Source organism: Paroedura picta, chromosome 11 (assembly GCF_049243985.1).
Source record: "Paroedura picta isolate Pp20150507F chromosome 11, Ppicta_v3.0, whole genome shotgun sequence".
Taxonomy (NCBI): Eukaryota; Metazoa; Chordata; class Lepidosauria; order Squamata; family Gekkonidae; genus Paroedura; species Paroedura picta.
In genome coordinates, this window is record NC_135379.1 from 6,699,030 (window position 1) to 6,712,482 (window position 13,453).

At 49.8% G+C, this 13,453-nt stretch overlaps 1 protein-coding gene across 6 annotated transcripts in view; it reads left to right on the forward strand.

Moving 5' to 3' along the window:
* RBM33 (RNA binding motif protein 33) overlaps nt 1–13,453 on the forward strand; it is an 83,959-nt gene that overhangs the window by 36,190 nt on the left and 34,316 nt on the right. For all 6 annotated transcript variants that reach the window (XM_077303981.1, XM_077303982.1, XM_077303985.1 and 3 more), the window contains 4 exons: nt 1,275–1,603; nt 2,829–3,098; nt 4,596–4,883; nt 7,103–7,759. In XM_077303981.1, coding sequence (XP_077160096.1) covers nt 1,275–1,603; nt 2,829–3,098; nt 4,596–4,883; nt 7,103–7,759 — 1,544 coding nt within the window. The remainder of the gene's footprint in view (nt 1–1,274; nt 1,604–2,828; nt 3,099–4,595; nt 4,884–7,102; nt 7,760–13,453) is intronic.

Below are 13,453 nucleotides of genomic sequence, written 5' to 3' on the forward strand. Positions count from 1 at the left end.
CGCAACTTGAGCCGCGGCAGGGCGCCCGCCGCTAGCTGGCTCACGGCGAGGCTGCATCCGAACATGTGTTCCGTTAGATGGATCGATTGCAAGTATCGAGGTGCCAAATACGTTCTGGGCAGCTGTCGAGGCGTTAACTCTAGTTCCACGTTTCCAGTGCCCATCAGTATTGCTTTCCGCATAGAAACGAAAGCCCCCGTGACTGAAATGTCTTAGCAATCATACGTCTGCTTTGCCGGCATCCCAGTTTCTGGCCTGCTCAGTGAAAAGGATTCGGTAGCAGGTGATGGGAAAGACCTCCACCTGGCACCTGGTGAGTGGCTTCCGATCAGAGCACACTACAGTGACCTTGCTAGACCAGTGGTCTGACTCCGTAGAAGGCAGCCTTGCTGCCCCCCCTCTTTTTTTTTCTTCTCCCTTTGGAATTGCTTGCCAGCAAAGCTCCTGCAGGCATCCATGGTTGCAGATTTATTGTTTATAATTACGTTTCCATAACACTTTCAAACGTCCAAGCGTTTCACATATATACCCCTTTTTGTAATTGTTATAATAAGCCTCTTCTGTAGGTCAGCGGTATTCAGATGCTGTGGACTGGGGAGGGGGGGTGGGGGCCTGAGGCTAAGGCCGTCCTTTGCCTAAAGTCACCATGGCAGATGTGGAATTTTGGCTCAGGCTGCCTGATTTATAACTCAGTTCCCTAGCAAAACCCCTTCTCTGAGACGTTGAGCTTCGTGACTGTTTTTCTTTCCCAGCATAATCTACTTCACTGGATTGCTGGGAAAATAATAACGATACAGGCGAGGAGGGGAAGACAAATGCACTGTCCTGAGCTTCTTATGGGAAGATCAGGATGGAAATGTACTTCTACTAATACTTTGGCATGGCTTAATTGGAGATTAGGTATGGTGTCTGGGAAAATGACTGTACTTCAGAGAAGCAGTTTGGACTTCAGAGCCAAGATTTACTTCTGATTAAACACTTCTGTTAAAACTGAAGATAGCACCCAGGTCTCACAGGGGTGGATGTGTAAATTAGGCTTGTGTGCTTTGGCGGCCATTCAGGCCTCAGGCGGCCCCTCCCCCATGCTGCAGCGCTGACCGCCTCTGGCTTGAATGGCTGCCAAAGCGTGCCAAAGTGCACAAGTGTAGTATAAATCTTTTTTGGAGGGACCTGTGGTTTACTGTGAGTTGTGACCTATGGAACAGGGTGGAGATCTGATTTATAGACAGAGTGGTAACGTGTCTGTTTTTGTTTTTGTTTTGGTGGGGGGGTAGATCCAAGGTTTCCCAGCCATCACTTATTCGAGCAACGGAGTCCGCCGCCTCCCCCTCCCCCTCTTCTGAACAGCAGCCATCCTGTTCCCAGCCAGAATCCACTGCCTTTCAGTCAGCCTGGACCGGGCTTCAACCAGCAAGGGCAGCAACCCGTCTTTCCCCGAGAGAGGCTGGTCAGGCCGAACATTCAGCCTCAAGGCCCCGTGGGAGTTCTTCACTTCAGCCAGCCGGGAGCTGGAAACGCCCGGCCGTTCCTTCCCCCCAGGCAGCCCTTCCTGCAGGCCCCGGGGCAGCCCTTTATGGCAACTCACGCGCAGCCCAACATTCAGGTACGAACCCCCCCCTAACCAAAACTCTGAGTGAACGTTCCATGATCTGTCCGTAGCCTCTTTGGCGTGAGCGCCAAGTGGGAGCTTTCGTCCTGCAGCGCCCTCTGTCTGCCACATTGCGAATGTCTTATTTTGATAACTCTGGAGGAAGTTGGGCTCTTTTTATTCCTCAGCCATTGTCAAGAGCCAGCCTGGTGGTTAGTTTTGGACAGGAATCCTCTTGGTTTTGTGGGACCCTTTTAAATCTTCCCAGGGTGCTCTGAGAAACTTCAAGTCACATCCTGTGCCCCTGTGGGCGAAAGCTCCCCTCCCACCCTCCCGGGCCCTGTTCTTTCTGAAGTTTGTGGAAATGACGAACTTGGACGAAGCCTGCAGATTAAGCAAGCCTCCCAAACAGATGTTGCTTAAGCAGAAGGCGTTGGAAACCTTTGAAAACGCCACCAGCACACGTTTTGGTCTGCTGCTACAGCAGGTCTAAGTGTACCATTGTGCAGAGTCTGAAAACGTTCCTCCACCCGTGTTACTTGAACTACGAGAGCTTCCAGTGGCACAAGGGTTCAAAGTGAAGACGTTGAACCGCCTCAATTTTTTGCGAAACTGTTCTCCGCTAATGAGATTAGAAAAAAAATTGTAATGTGATGGTGTTGTCTGACATTCCATGGTTTCCTAAACTGATTGATTTCAGCAGAGCTACGGAAATAGCCTATTGTTTAAAAACGTGCCCCTCCCCCCTACGGCAAGCAGATTAATCTGGCATCGAGTGTGATTATATTGGGCCACAGCAAAGGCTAGAGCCCCCTCTGCTGGTTCAATTAAGCATTTCCCCATAAGGGTGCCTGTGAAATGGAGTTTTAAAAGAATCCAGCTCTTTATTAAGTAAAAAGTCAAAATAGGTATACTGTACTTGAGCAAAAAGTGCCTTATTCAGGCCTCGGTTAGTTTCCCTCATTTTCAAAGAAGTGCGCAAACCCAATACAGTTAGATTCAAGTCCAACAGCATCTTAGAAACTCAACAAGGTTTTCAGGGTAGAAGCTTTCAAGAGTCAAAGCTCCCTTTGTCAGACACAAGTAGGAATGCAATGTAATAATGGGGTCTCCCTTTCTGCTAATTGTGGTGACCACGGTACACAAAGGCCTGCTTGCTAATTGCGATGGTTGGCATAGAAATTGTGATGGTTGGCTTGCCAAAGCTTTTTCTTTCTTCCCTCTCCTTTAAACCATTCAGGGTCCTTTGCACCCACCTCTGCAACCGCAGCATCAGCAGCACCCGCAGCCCCAGCAGCACCCGCAGCACCCGCAGCACCCGCAGCCGCACCACCAGCAGCACCAGCAGCATCAGCACCAGCAGCAGCACCACCTCCTGGCTGTGCCTCCCCAGCCCCTGATCCCGGTGGCCCCCTCCCAGTTCCGGCCTCACATGCAGGCTTCGCAGCAGCAGCCGAGCAACAACCGGATGCAGTGTCAGCAGCGGCAGGGCCTGATGAAGCCCCGGCACGTGAGTAGTCGCTTGAACGCGGGAATCGAAGATGCATAGGGGGCAGATCTGTTTTTTTCAAGCCCTGCTTTTTGCTCCCTGAAGGAGTCTCAGAACAGGGCTTCTTTGTGTAGTGATTTCTGGTTTGTTGTGTTACTTCCACACACAGTTCCAACACCTTGGGTTTTTTTCTTCTTTTTTCTTTGCCACCCCACACTATTAGCTGTTCTACTCACAGCCCCATGAGCTGCATTTCGATCACATTACTCCAGAGACTATGGATCGGTCATGAGTTCTCTGCTCCTTGGTGCAAGGCCTTGCTAAGAGATGGTCGTCTCACCGATAAATTCTTAGCAAATTTTAAAAATGGATTAAAGGTTAATTAACTCCCACCCATTCAGGAAACCCTTCCCAGGCCCTCATGAGACCCCAGAATTTCAAGAAAGCCTCGCCCAGGAGAACCTTTTTGGAGTTGTTTTGGAGGAAGGATTGGAATGGAGAGAGGATGGTTCTTTAGGATTTAGTCTAGTGTGCCCGAAAGGGTATATCTTGAAAGGCCATGCGTAGCTGGTCACTATTCCTGTAACCTCGAAGGACCATTGCCGAATTATTTCCTCCTGCCCATCGTCATTAAAAGTTTGAAGCTCATTTAATGCCTTTAGATTTGCTTCTCCATCCATCAACAGTGAGATGAGTTGATATCATCACTTCCGTAGTATAAATTTGTGAAAAGGCGAAGAGCCTGGAAATGGCCAGTTCTCCTCCTTCCTGTTTGCAGGAGTCCAGCCCTGATCGATTAGCCAGCCTTGCTGGCACCGCCAAGAACAGACAGACTTTTGACGCCTGCTGTTCAAAGTCCCGCAGGGACGATCTTCATTCCGAACCTCCTTAGCCATAACTGAAGTTTTGCTCTCTGCTGCCTGGATCCGAATCTTGGCTGCTGGCTGCAGATGGGCCTCTCCAACACATACACTCCCATGCATACATCTTCATTTGGGAGATCTTCCAATAGAGACCAATCCCTGGGTTGAATGACAAGAATGGATGCTGCTACTGGCTGTAATGCGTTTTACACGGTTTCAATATTTTATTATGTTATTTTGCGTTATTTTATTTTATCTATATGAGCCTCTTGTGGCGCAGAGTAGTAAGGCAGCAGACATGCAGTCTGAAGCTCTGCCCATGAGGCTGGGAGTTCAATCCCGGCAGCCGGCTAAAGGTTGACTCAGCCTTCCATCCTTCCGAGGTCAGTAAAATGAGTACCCAGCTTGCTGGGGGGTAAACGGTAATGACTGGGGAAGGCACTGGGAAACCACTCCGAATTGAGTCTGCCATGAAAACGCTGGAGGGCGTCACCTCAAGGGTCAGACATGACTCGGTGCTTGCACAGGGGATACCTTTACCTTTTTATTTTAACTATATTTATAACTATGACATACGACACCCTGAGCCGGCCCCAGGAGGGCGGTATAGAAGTGTAATGAAAAATAATGCCGTTTGGCCTTCCCATCTTTTCAGAATACTCCGACCCAGAATCTCATCAAGCGTCCGAACCAGCAGCTCCAGTCGGGCGCTCCGAGGAACAGCAACTTGCGGGAACTGCCCATAGCACCGCTGCACGCGATCGAGGCGGTGAACAACCGCCGACCCCCGGCCCCCGCGGCCCAAGTGAAGCCCATTCCCAGTGCTACTCCTGCCCCAAGGCCTGCCACAGGGACCAAGACCCAGCAGGGAAGGCCGGAGACGAAGCCTCAAGCTGCTCCGCCAGTTGTCCAGCCGAAAGTGGAGGTCAAGTCCGAGCCAGAGGTGAGGGTCTCTCAGGTGGCAAATTGCACGTCAGTAAACAGGTTTGATTCCTGACTCCTCCACTTGCAGCCAGCTGGGTTCTCTCAGAGCTGTTCTCTCAGAGCAGTTTTCTTAGAGCTCTCCCACCTGCCTTGGAGGGTGTCTGATGGGAGGAGAGGAAGGGAAAGGCGATGGTGGGCTGCTTTGGGACTCCTTCAGGTAGTGAAAAGCAGGGCATAAAACCTTCAGCTCCTCCTCCTCCAGATACCATGGTTCTCTTCTATCCCTCATCCTCACTACCTTTCCCTGTATCCTGCCTTCCCTTTTTCTTTGACTTTCGTTAGTCCTGTTTCCCCCCCCCACACACACACACTAATATGGACAAAAGGGACGGTTTGTAGTATATACAACCAAAAAGAAAGAGAAATCTATCCCAAGGCTACCAGCAATGTTTGCAAACTTTATACAGAATAAAGAAAATAAAATAAAAGGTCTGCTCTTTCCGTATGGCTTTATTGCAGGATCCAACCAAAACGGATTTCTAGATATCTCCCGTTTTCATCAATTTTCCTCAGTGGTTGTTCCTCTCACTTCTAAATGATTCGGTACTTCAATACCTCTGTGAAACAAGTGAACAACCACTGAGGAAAATTCGCCTTGAAAACGGGAGATACCTAGAAATCCGTTTTGGTTGCATCCGGCAGTCGGTAGACAGAAGGCAAGCAGACTCCTCCCTCTCTCAGGCGTAGAAACCACAAGAGAACTCACTCAGGCTTGGGAAGGGGGAGCGATGGAAGCAGCCAAGTCCATTAAGGCAGAAGGCGAAAGGCCACAGACCCCTGGTTGGAAATCCCTGCTTCAGGCAAATCCATAAAACCAGGGGTAGTCAACCTGTGGTCCTCCAGATGTTCATGGACTACAATTCCCATGAGCCCCTGCCAGCGTTTGCTGGCAGGGGCTCATGGGAATTGTACTCCATGGACATCTGGAGGACCACAGGTTGACTACCCCTGCATAAAACCTTCTGCCTAATATATCCTCTTTAGCAACTGCTTGCCTAACATCCAGCCTGCACTGACTCCCTTTAAAGCTTCTCTTAATTTTATAAACATAAACATTTGTCACATTACCAAGGTGCAGGAGGTTCAATATGAAGTGTATCGGTGGCCTTGGGAGGGGGGGAGGCATTAATACTGTTGTGTCAGTTATGCAGTTTCTTAAATACTCTTTAAAGCTACATCCCATTGAAACTCGCGAGCGAAGGAGCGACACTTTGGATCTCGGTCTCCTCCGGCATCCACCAGCATTTCAGGCCTTCCTGAAAGGTTATCCGGCTCCCAGAGAGCTCTAATACTTTCCAGGAAGCGTCGGGCCAGAATATTAAAGCCGTTCCTGATATACCATTAATATTCCAACGCTGCGTTTGGCAACATTTTAATTCTGAAGAGAGTGCACGAGTTCAAGGTCAGAGAGATTGACTTGTGCTGTTCATTATAACCAATTATTGTGTGACAAATGAGTTTCAGATCAGGCTGAAAATTCTGCAAGAAAAATCAATAGTTCTAATCAGGGCCTTTCAGGTCATTTGCCACCCTACCTTTTGTTAGTATGTCAGAAGAGAGCGAGATAAAAACCTGGGTGACAGTGGGCCGCCTCGGTATTGTTACCCTTTCCGGTTGAAACAATATTTTGAGATCTTGCATTATATTAATAGTTTAATTGCTTTCTGCAACTTCTAAATTAGTTCCCGTTTAGAAAGCTTTCTTTTCGGCATCCTGATTTCCCCTTTCCCCCTCTTTCCCCCCCAAAAAAAGTCCAAACTGGAGTTATAGATGCTTCTTGTGCAGCATGGCTAATTGATAGGGACTGAATCTCACTTGGTAACACTCTATCTCTGTACATTTCAAGCGCTCCTCGGAGAACCTGACGCTTTCCTTTCCTTCTCCCCTCCCTTCCTCGCAAGGAGTTGCCGCTTCTAACAGGACTGGAGAGTAGGCTGGCACGCTTTGGCGCACTTTAGCCGGTTTGGTTGGTGTTTAGTGGCACAGGGGAGGAGGGGCAGCAATGTTGGCGGCGCACCAGTCGTGCCGGCGCCGGGTCGTGCGCTGGAGGCAGAGCTGCCCCTCCCGCCATGGCTGTAATGGCCGCCAAAGCGGGCAAAGCACGCCAAAACACTCAAGCCTATCAGAGAGGCATGTTCCCCTCCTCTCAGCTTGTTTCTTTTCCCTGCTGCCCTGTAGTTTCCAGACGAGGACGAAGAAACCAGGCTCTACCGCCTGAAGATAGAAGAGCAGAAGCGGCTGAGAGAAGAGATCCTGAAACAGAAGGAGCTCCGGAGGCAGCTTCAGGCCGGCGCCCGAAAGAGAGAATTGCTCGAAAGGCTGGCCCAGCAGCAGCAGCAGCAGTCGGCACCTTTTTCTTCTTCTGCGCAGCCGCCACCGCCGGAGGAAGAGGAGGCCTCGCAGTTGCCCACCAACGGCAACCCTTTGCTCCCCCTTCCCGGCGTTCAGCCCCGCCAGAACGTGAAGCACAGGCTGATGGTGAAAAAGCCGGACCCGGCCGTCCTGCACCCCCCCGCCCCTCAGCCGAAGCCCCCCAACGCTCTCCCGGCCGGGGACAACGCGCCGTTCCAAGGGCAGCAGATAAAAACAGTCAAGCAGCTCCGGCCGCCCCGGACGGTGCCCGACCACGAGCTCCAGCTGGCGCACAAAGGGCTGCAGATGAAGCCGGCGGCCCACATGAACCCGTTTCCGATTGCCCGGGTGGCTTCGGTGCCAGGCCAGCCTCAAGAGCTGAAGCCCGGGGTGAAAAGGACTGTCATGCAGCGGGCTAACAGTGGTAGTGGCGATGGGCCCCATGTCGGCACCAAAGTCAGGGTGATTAAGTTGTCAGGAGGGGTAAGTGACCAGGCTTGTCTGTCTTCTGCTTCCGCGGGGCTTGTGTGTTTGTGGCCCGTGTCTTTCCTGTCGGTGTGTCTGGCGACGCTGCTAGCATGTCCTGATGGTGGTGGTGGGGGAGGAAAGCCTATGAGAATCCATGTGTCGAATACAGAAGCATCCCCGGTTTCAACTGTGGATGGGTGAAGATGTATAGGCATTTGATCCCTGACCTCTTTTCTCCTCTGCGTGTGCAGTCCCTAGTGGCGTTATTCCGCACAGTGCCAGCAAATTAGTCGCGCGTGTGCTGTGTTGGTGACCAGGGTGGGAACAAGCGACGTAAAGCAGCTAGGCTACAGGCTCAGTACTTATTAGAAGCGTCCCATGCCGCCTTTAAATTTTGCATCTGAATTAAAGAGGTTTAGCGTCTCAGCCTGGTGAGAAATGGACGAGGGGGATTTAGTAGGTGGCAGAGCCGAGTGCGAGGAATCCGTTCAGCTGTGTCCAAATGACTCGACCTGCCTTTGTGTTCCTTTCGCGGGAGCCAAAGTGTAATGCCAGGACAGGGGCGCGCTGGCAGGGTCCTGTTTAACCGGGCTTAGCTCGGGGTACGGGTACGGGTCGGGGAAGCGAGACTCTATGTGTTTAGAAAATTGGAGACCTTTCAAGGCAGAGCACAAATGTGGATTATCCCTTTGCTCGTCAAGGAAGCGGGATAAACCAAAGCCGTAACAAGCACAGAGGGGATGTTAAGACACCACGCCAGGAAAGCTTTAGGAGAGAGGCGACTTGCTCAGGCAAGAACAAGTCCAGGCCCCATCCCCAGGTTTGGCCAGGCACCCAGGAGAGGCCTTGAGAAAGTCCTCCAGGGAGAAGCTGAGTGCTTAGGACAGAATTCGCTGTAGCACGGAATGGCTCAGTGCTGAGGACCAGTCCTGAAACCCCATTCAGTCTAAGCCAAGGGTAGTCAAACTGCGGCCCTCCAGATGTCCATGGACTACAATTCCCAGGAGCCCCTGCCAGCATTCGCTGGCAGGGGCTCCTGGGAATTGTAGTCCATGGACATCTGGAGGGCCGCAGTTTGACTACCCCTGGTCTAAGCAGTACTAAAAAGAGGCAGGAAGAATTTGGGAAGAATAAGAGGCACAGATGGTGAAGCTGTGAACCAGCTTGGAGCATCGTTCAGGGCGTCTCTTCCTGTTCCCAGGAAAATAGTGCTTTGCTTTTTTCAAGGGGTGGGGGCAATTTGTGACTAAATGTACAGGATTTAGATTTGAAAGATCGAGTACGTTTCAGAATATTTTATAATTTATCATATAATTTATAGACTGCCTTTCCCAACTCAGTTGACAGGTTTGGGGCAGTTTCTAACAGTAGAATACATTTTAAAACTATGAAACACTGAAAACGTAATAATAGACATTTTGTGCCGTAGGCACCACAATAAACCGGGCAAATCCAGGGAAATAGTGTGAAGCTGCACTTCTGGGTTGTGTTCTGATAAGCAAAAGAAGAGAAAAGGAGCTGTTTATTTGTACCCCACTTTTCTCTACCCCAGGGAGTCTCAAAGCAGCTTACAATTACCTACTCTTCCTCTCCCTACAACAGATACCCTGTGAGGTAGGTGGGGCTGAGAGCTCTGAGAGAACTGGGACTGGGCTGGGAGAACTGGGACCCAGCTGGCTGCCTGTGGAGGAGGAGCAGGGAGTCAAGCCCAGTTCTCCAGACTAGAGGTTGCTGTTCTTTAGCCACTAAACCAGGGGTAGTCAAACCGCAGCCCTCCAGAAGTCCATGGACTACAATTTCCATGAGCCCCTGCCAGCAAATGCAAATACTGGCAGGGGCTCATGGGAATTGTAGTCCATGGACATCTGGAGGGCCGCAGTTTGACTACCCCTGCACTTCACCAAGCTAGCAATTCAAGTAGCAGATTAAGAAACCTAGATGGGTTAGAGCAGCCTTTCTTTCTCAACTTTTTTTGCCATTGAGAAATGGTAAATATTCTTCAGGCTTTGAGAACCCCCAGAAGTGGCATGGTCATGCAGAATACCTTTGGGAAGCAGAGCTGTGTACATGCCGACCGGGACCCCTCCCCTTCCCACCCCCTGCAAGGCCCATCATTGGCCATTTTGGGAGGGGGGGGTCATGTTGACATGACCATATATGGTCATATCACCTGATAAATGTATCAAAAACATATAAGAAGTTTGGGAAACCCTTCCAGGGTCCTCAAGAAAGCCCAAGTCAGAGACTGTCCTTCTGGAGAAGATTGCTAAAGGCATGTGTAAGAAGGGCTTGCGTATGGAGACTGTATTAGGAAGAACCTGTATACGGCGGGGGTGAAGGGCCAGGAGATGTGCTTGGGAAGAGCCTTGCTGCAGTAACTTCCCCTGTTGAAGAGGCCAGTTGCTAAAGAGGGAAGTAAAAATTAAAAACCTGCTGCGCCTTTGTGGCAAACGTGGGCTGCTGTGTCAAGAACTTGAAAGAGACCTCCAGATGTGTGTCTGCCTCTAGCCTTTATAGGATCAGAGTTCTTGGATCAAGGCCAAACTATTCTACCTCCGAGCACAGGGTAGCAATGCCAAGGGCTTCGACAGGCATATTTATTTTTTTTCCTAAGCAATAACCAGTCGTATTTCTCCCCCCTATTTTAACTCGTAGAAACATGCTGATTTCTCTTTTGCGCAGCGGAATATTTTATGATACCTTCCCGCAGTAAACCCTACAGAAATTAAAACCGGGGCGCAAAAACACTCTGATCAAGACCTTTTTGATCAAACTTTCAATAGTTTGTCAAAAAGCAAAGTTGGCTCGCCTTTGTTCCCCACGCTGCGTAGAGAGAAAGGGAGTCGCCGGCCGCGGGAGAGGCAGTCTGGCCGATTTTGACAGTCGGAGGGCACGAAAAGATTTGAGTCTGCCAGGGCGAAATCCTGCTGCATGTCTAGTTCTGAGTCCTGCATAGGACTCTTTAGGAGAGGCACCTCTGAGGCACCTGGGCTTCCTTCCTTCTGTTTCGCCTTTTGATTTTAAGTGCTCCACCTCAACTGAGCTCTTCAGAGTCAGTCCTTTGAACAGGAAGTTGCTTGCGTGGCTCAAATCCGCAAGCCCCCTTTCCCTCCCGTCTTTGGTTTGGCTTTTGCTCCAGGCTTTTTTGATTGGGGATATCAATGGCAGTCTTTGCAGTGCGATTCAGGTGGGTAGCCATGTTGGTCTGGAGAGAGAGCAAAGTTTGAGTCCAGTGGCCCTTTAGGACCGATAAGTTCTGGCCTCGGTATAAGCTTTTGTGCGCATGCACGGCGCGGACTTTTTCAGTTGTTCGTCCAGAGCAGCATCACAATGTACACTGCCGGATTTTAGACAATGTGATCTCCACAAGAACATTTTCTATCCTCAAGAGTGAACTAAAGTCCTAATCCTACCCCAATCATTGCATATTATTTGGGGCTCCTTTGCTGACTGAGATGCGGCATTTTTTAGGACAGACCAGGAGCAGACCTTCCCTGCTCAGGTGTCAGGTTTAAATGGTCCAAACAGCTGAACCAAACTGGGCAAAAGTCCAGTAAATGTTTGGGGAACGTTCCTTCCCTGAATATTGGTACAAGGGCTACAAACTTTGGTTCAAGGGCTACAAAGTTTGTGCTGAATTCTGGCTCATGTACTGGTCCACACCCATCCCCATGTCATTCATTCATTTTATAGACCACCCCTCACCAATGATGGGCTTGGGGCAGTTTACAAGAGTCGTGAATACTTAAAACTATAAAAACATAAATACAATAAATTCCATAGTAGCCACAGTTTAGCTGGCTAATTTGGGGGTTATGGTGATAGAATGTCCCCCTATGCAGGAGAAGTCTCATATGGGGGTTAGGGGACATGGAGTGGAAGGAAGCCCAGCCTGGCCTCAACCACAGCTATGGCAACTTGCGGGGAGGTATTCAGGGCCAGGGCTGACCTGGCTTACCATCCCCTTCCTCTGCTTAGCAAACCTGGACTTCCTTGGTGGTCTCCCATCCATGTACTAACGGCCCAAGCCGAATTAGCTTCACGGCACTTGCGTTAACCTGAGCTGTCCAGGCCATACGGGGACTAAAAGGCAAACCCATACATTTACATCTTCGTGTGTGACATTGGGCTTGTGAATCCTGCATAGAACATGGATGTGCATGAACATGCAGCACAATCCATTAGTGAGAGGTCAAGTCTGACCTTGCGGGCAGGTTGGTTCTTGTTTTCGGCAGCATGGTGCTCTCCCTGTCGTGTTTCATACTGTTGTCTTTTCATGGAATTGTGGGACATTTGTCTCTAATTTTTTAGTTAATTAATTTTCTTGATGGAAAGGAAGAAAGCTTTCTGCAAAGGACATTTAACCACAGCACTCCTACCCGTCACCGGGTCATGGATATGCAAGATTTGGAGCAAAAATACCGAAAGGGGGGAATTGCTTTTCCTGTTGTATTCCGGAGTGAATGTGTGTTACAAAAAGTTGTGTCAATATTACTTCCATTTGCATGTTTACAGCGCCAGCTATAATTCCTTTTCCGTACAAACTGTATAGTCTCGTCAAGCTAGTGAATAGGATTTATTGAGCTGCTAAGAGGGTTTGAAAAGTGCCTTGAAATTTTCTGGGTTTTGTGTCTTTTTCATTGTTAATGGATGCTTGCCAGTCTCTCTCAGACCTTGTCTCCAGCTTGGGTGGCAGGACAGGGCCAAGGTGTTTGTCGCGGAATAGCAGTTGCCTTGCTTGCCTCAGTCATTACTGGTCCTCCATGGAGTCAGTTCAGGGAGAGGACAAAAGGCAGTTGGCCCATCCCAGCACCAAGGCAAGGCAGCTGACTGATGGCGACTCTCTAGGCTGGGGTGGCCAAACTATGCCTATCCAGATGTCCATGGACTACAATTCCCACGTGCCCCTGCTGTAGGTTTTTCAAGACAAGAGACATTCAGAGATTGCTTGCAATGGCCCACCTCTGCATAGTGACGCTGATGGTCTCCATCCAAATACTGACCTGGGCCAACCTTGCTTAGCTTCTGAGATCTGATGAGATGGGGCCAGCCTGACCCATATGCACATCTGGGGAACTCCTGTGCAGAAACACGAGTTCTAAACATTGCATCATTCCTTTCCCATTAAAAATAAGCTCTAACCATGGAAGTTTACCCCCATGAACTGTTAAACGATGGGCACGTGCAAATTTTAGCAATTAATCATTGCTTCCTTGCTCAGGTAAGCGTCGCCCCTCTTGGCTTTTGTCTTTAGATCAGGGGTAGTCAAACTGCGGCCTTCCAGATGTCCATGGACTACAATTCCCAGGAGCCCCCTGCCAGCGAATGCTGGCAGGGGGCTTCTGGGAATTGTAGTCCATGGACATCTGGAGGGCCGCAGTTTGACTACCCCTGCTTTAGATAGTGACTTCCCAGAAATATGGCTGGCAGCTCAAGAGGCTTAATCGGGTCAATTGACCATCATCTTTATTTTTATAGCTCGCCCTTCCTAGGTGGCTCAGGGCAGGTCACAACATATGAAAAACTGTTTAAAGTTAGGTAAAGTGTATAAAATAAATTAAAGGCCACCTCTTAAAATGTCGCTGGAGGAATTAGGCTGTGTGATCAACTGTCAGCGTTCTTTGGTGTTATGATTCTGGACTTGACCGTAGACTTGGCAGAACAGCTCTGTCTTGCAAGACCTCCAGAGCTGTTGCAGGTCCTTTTGGG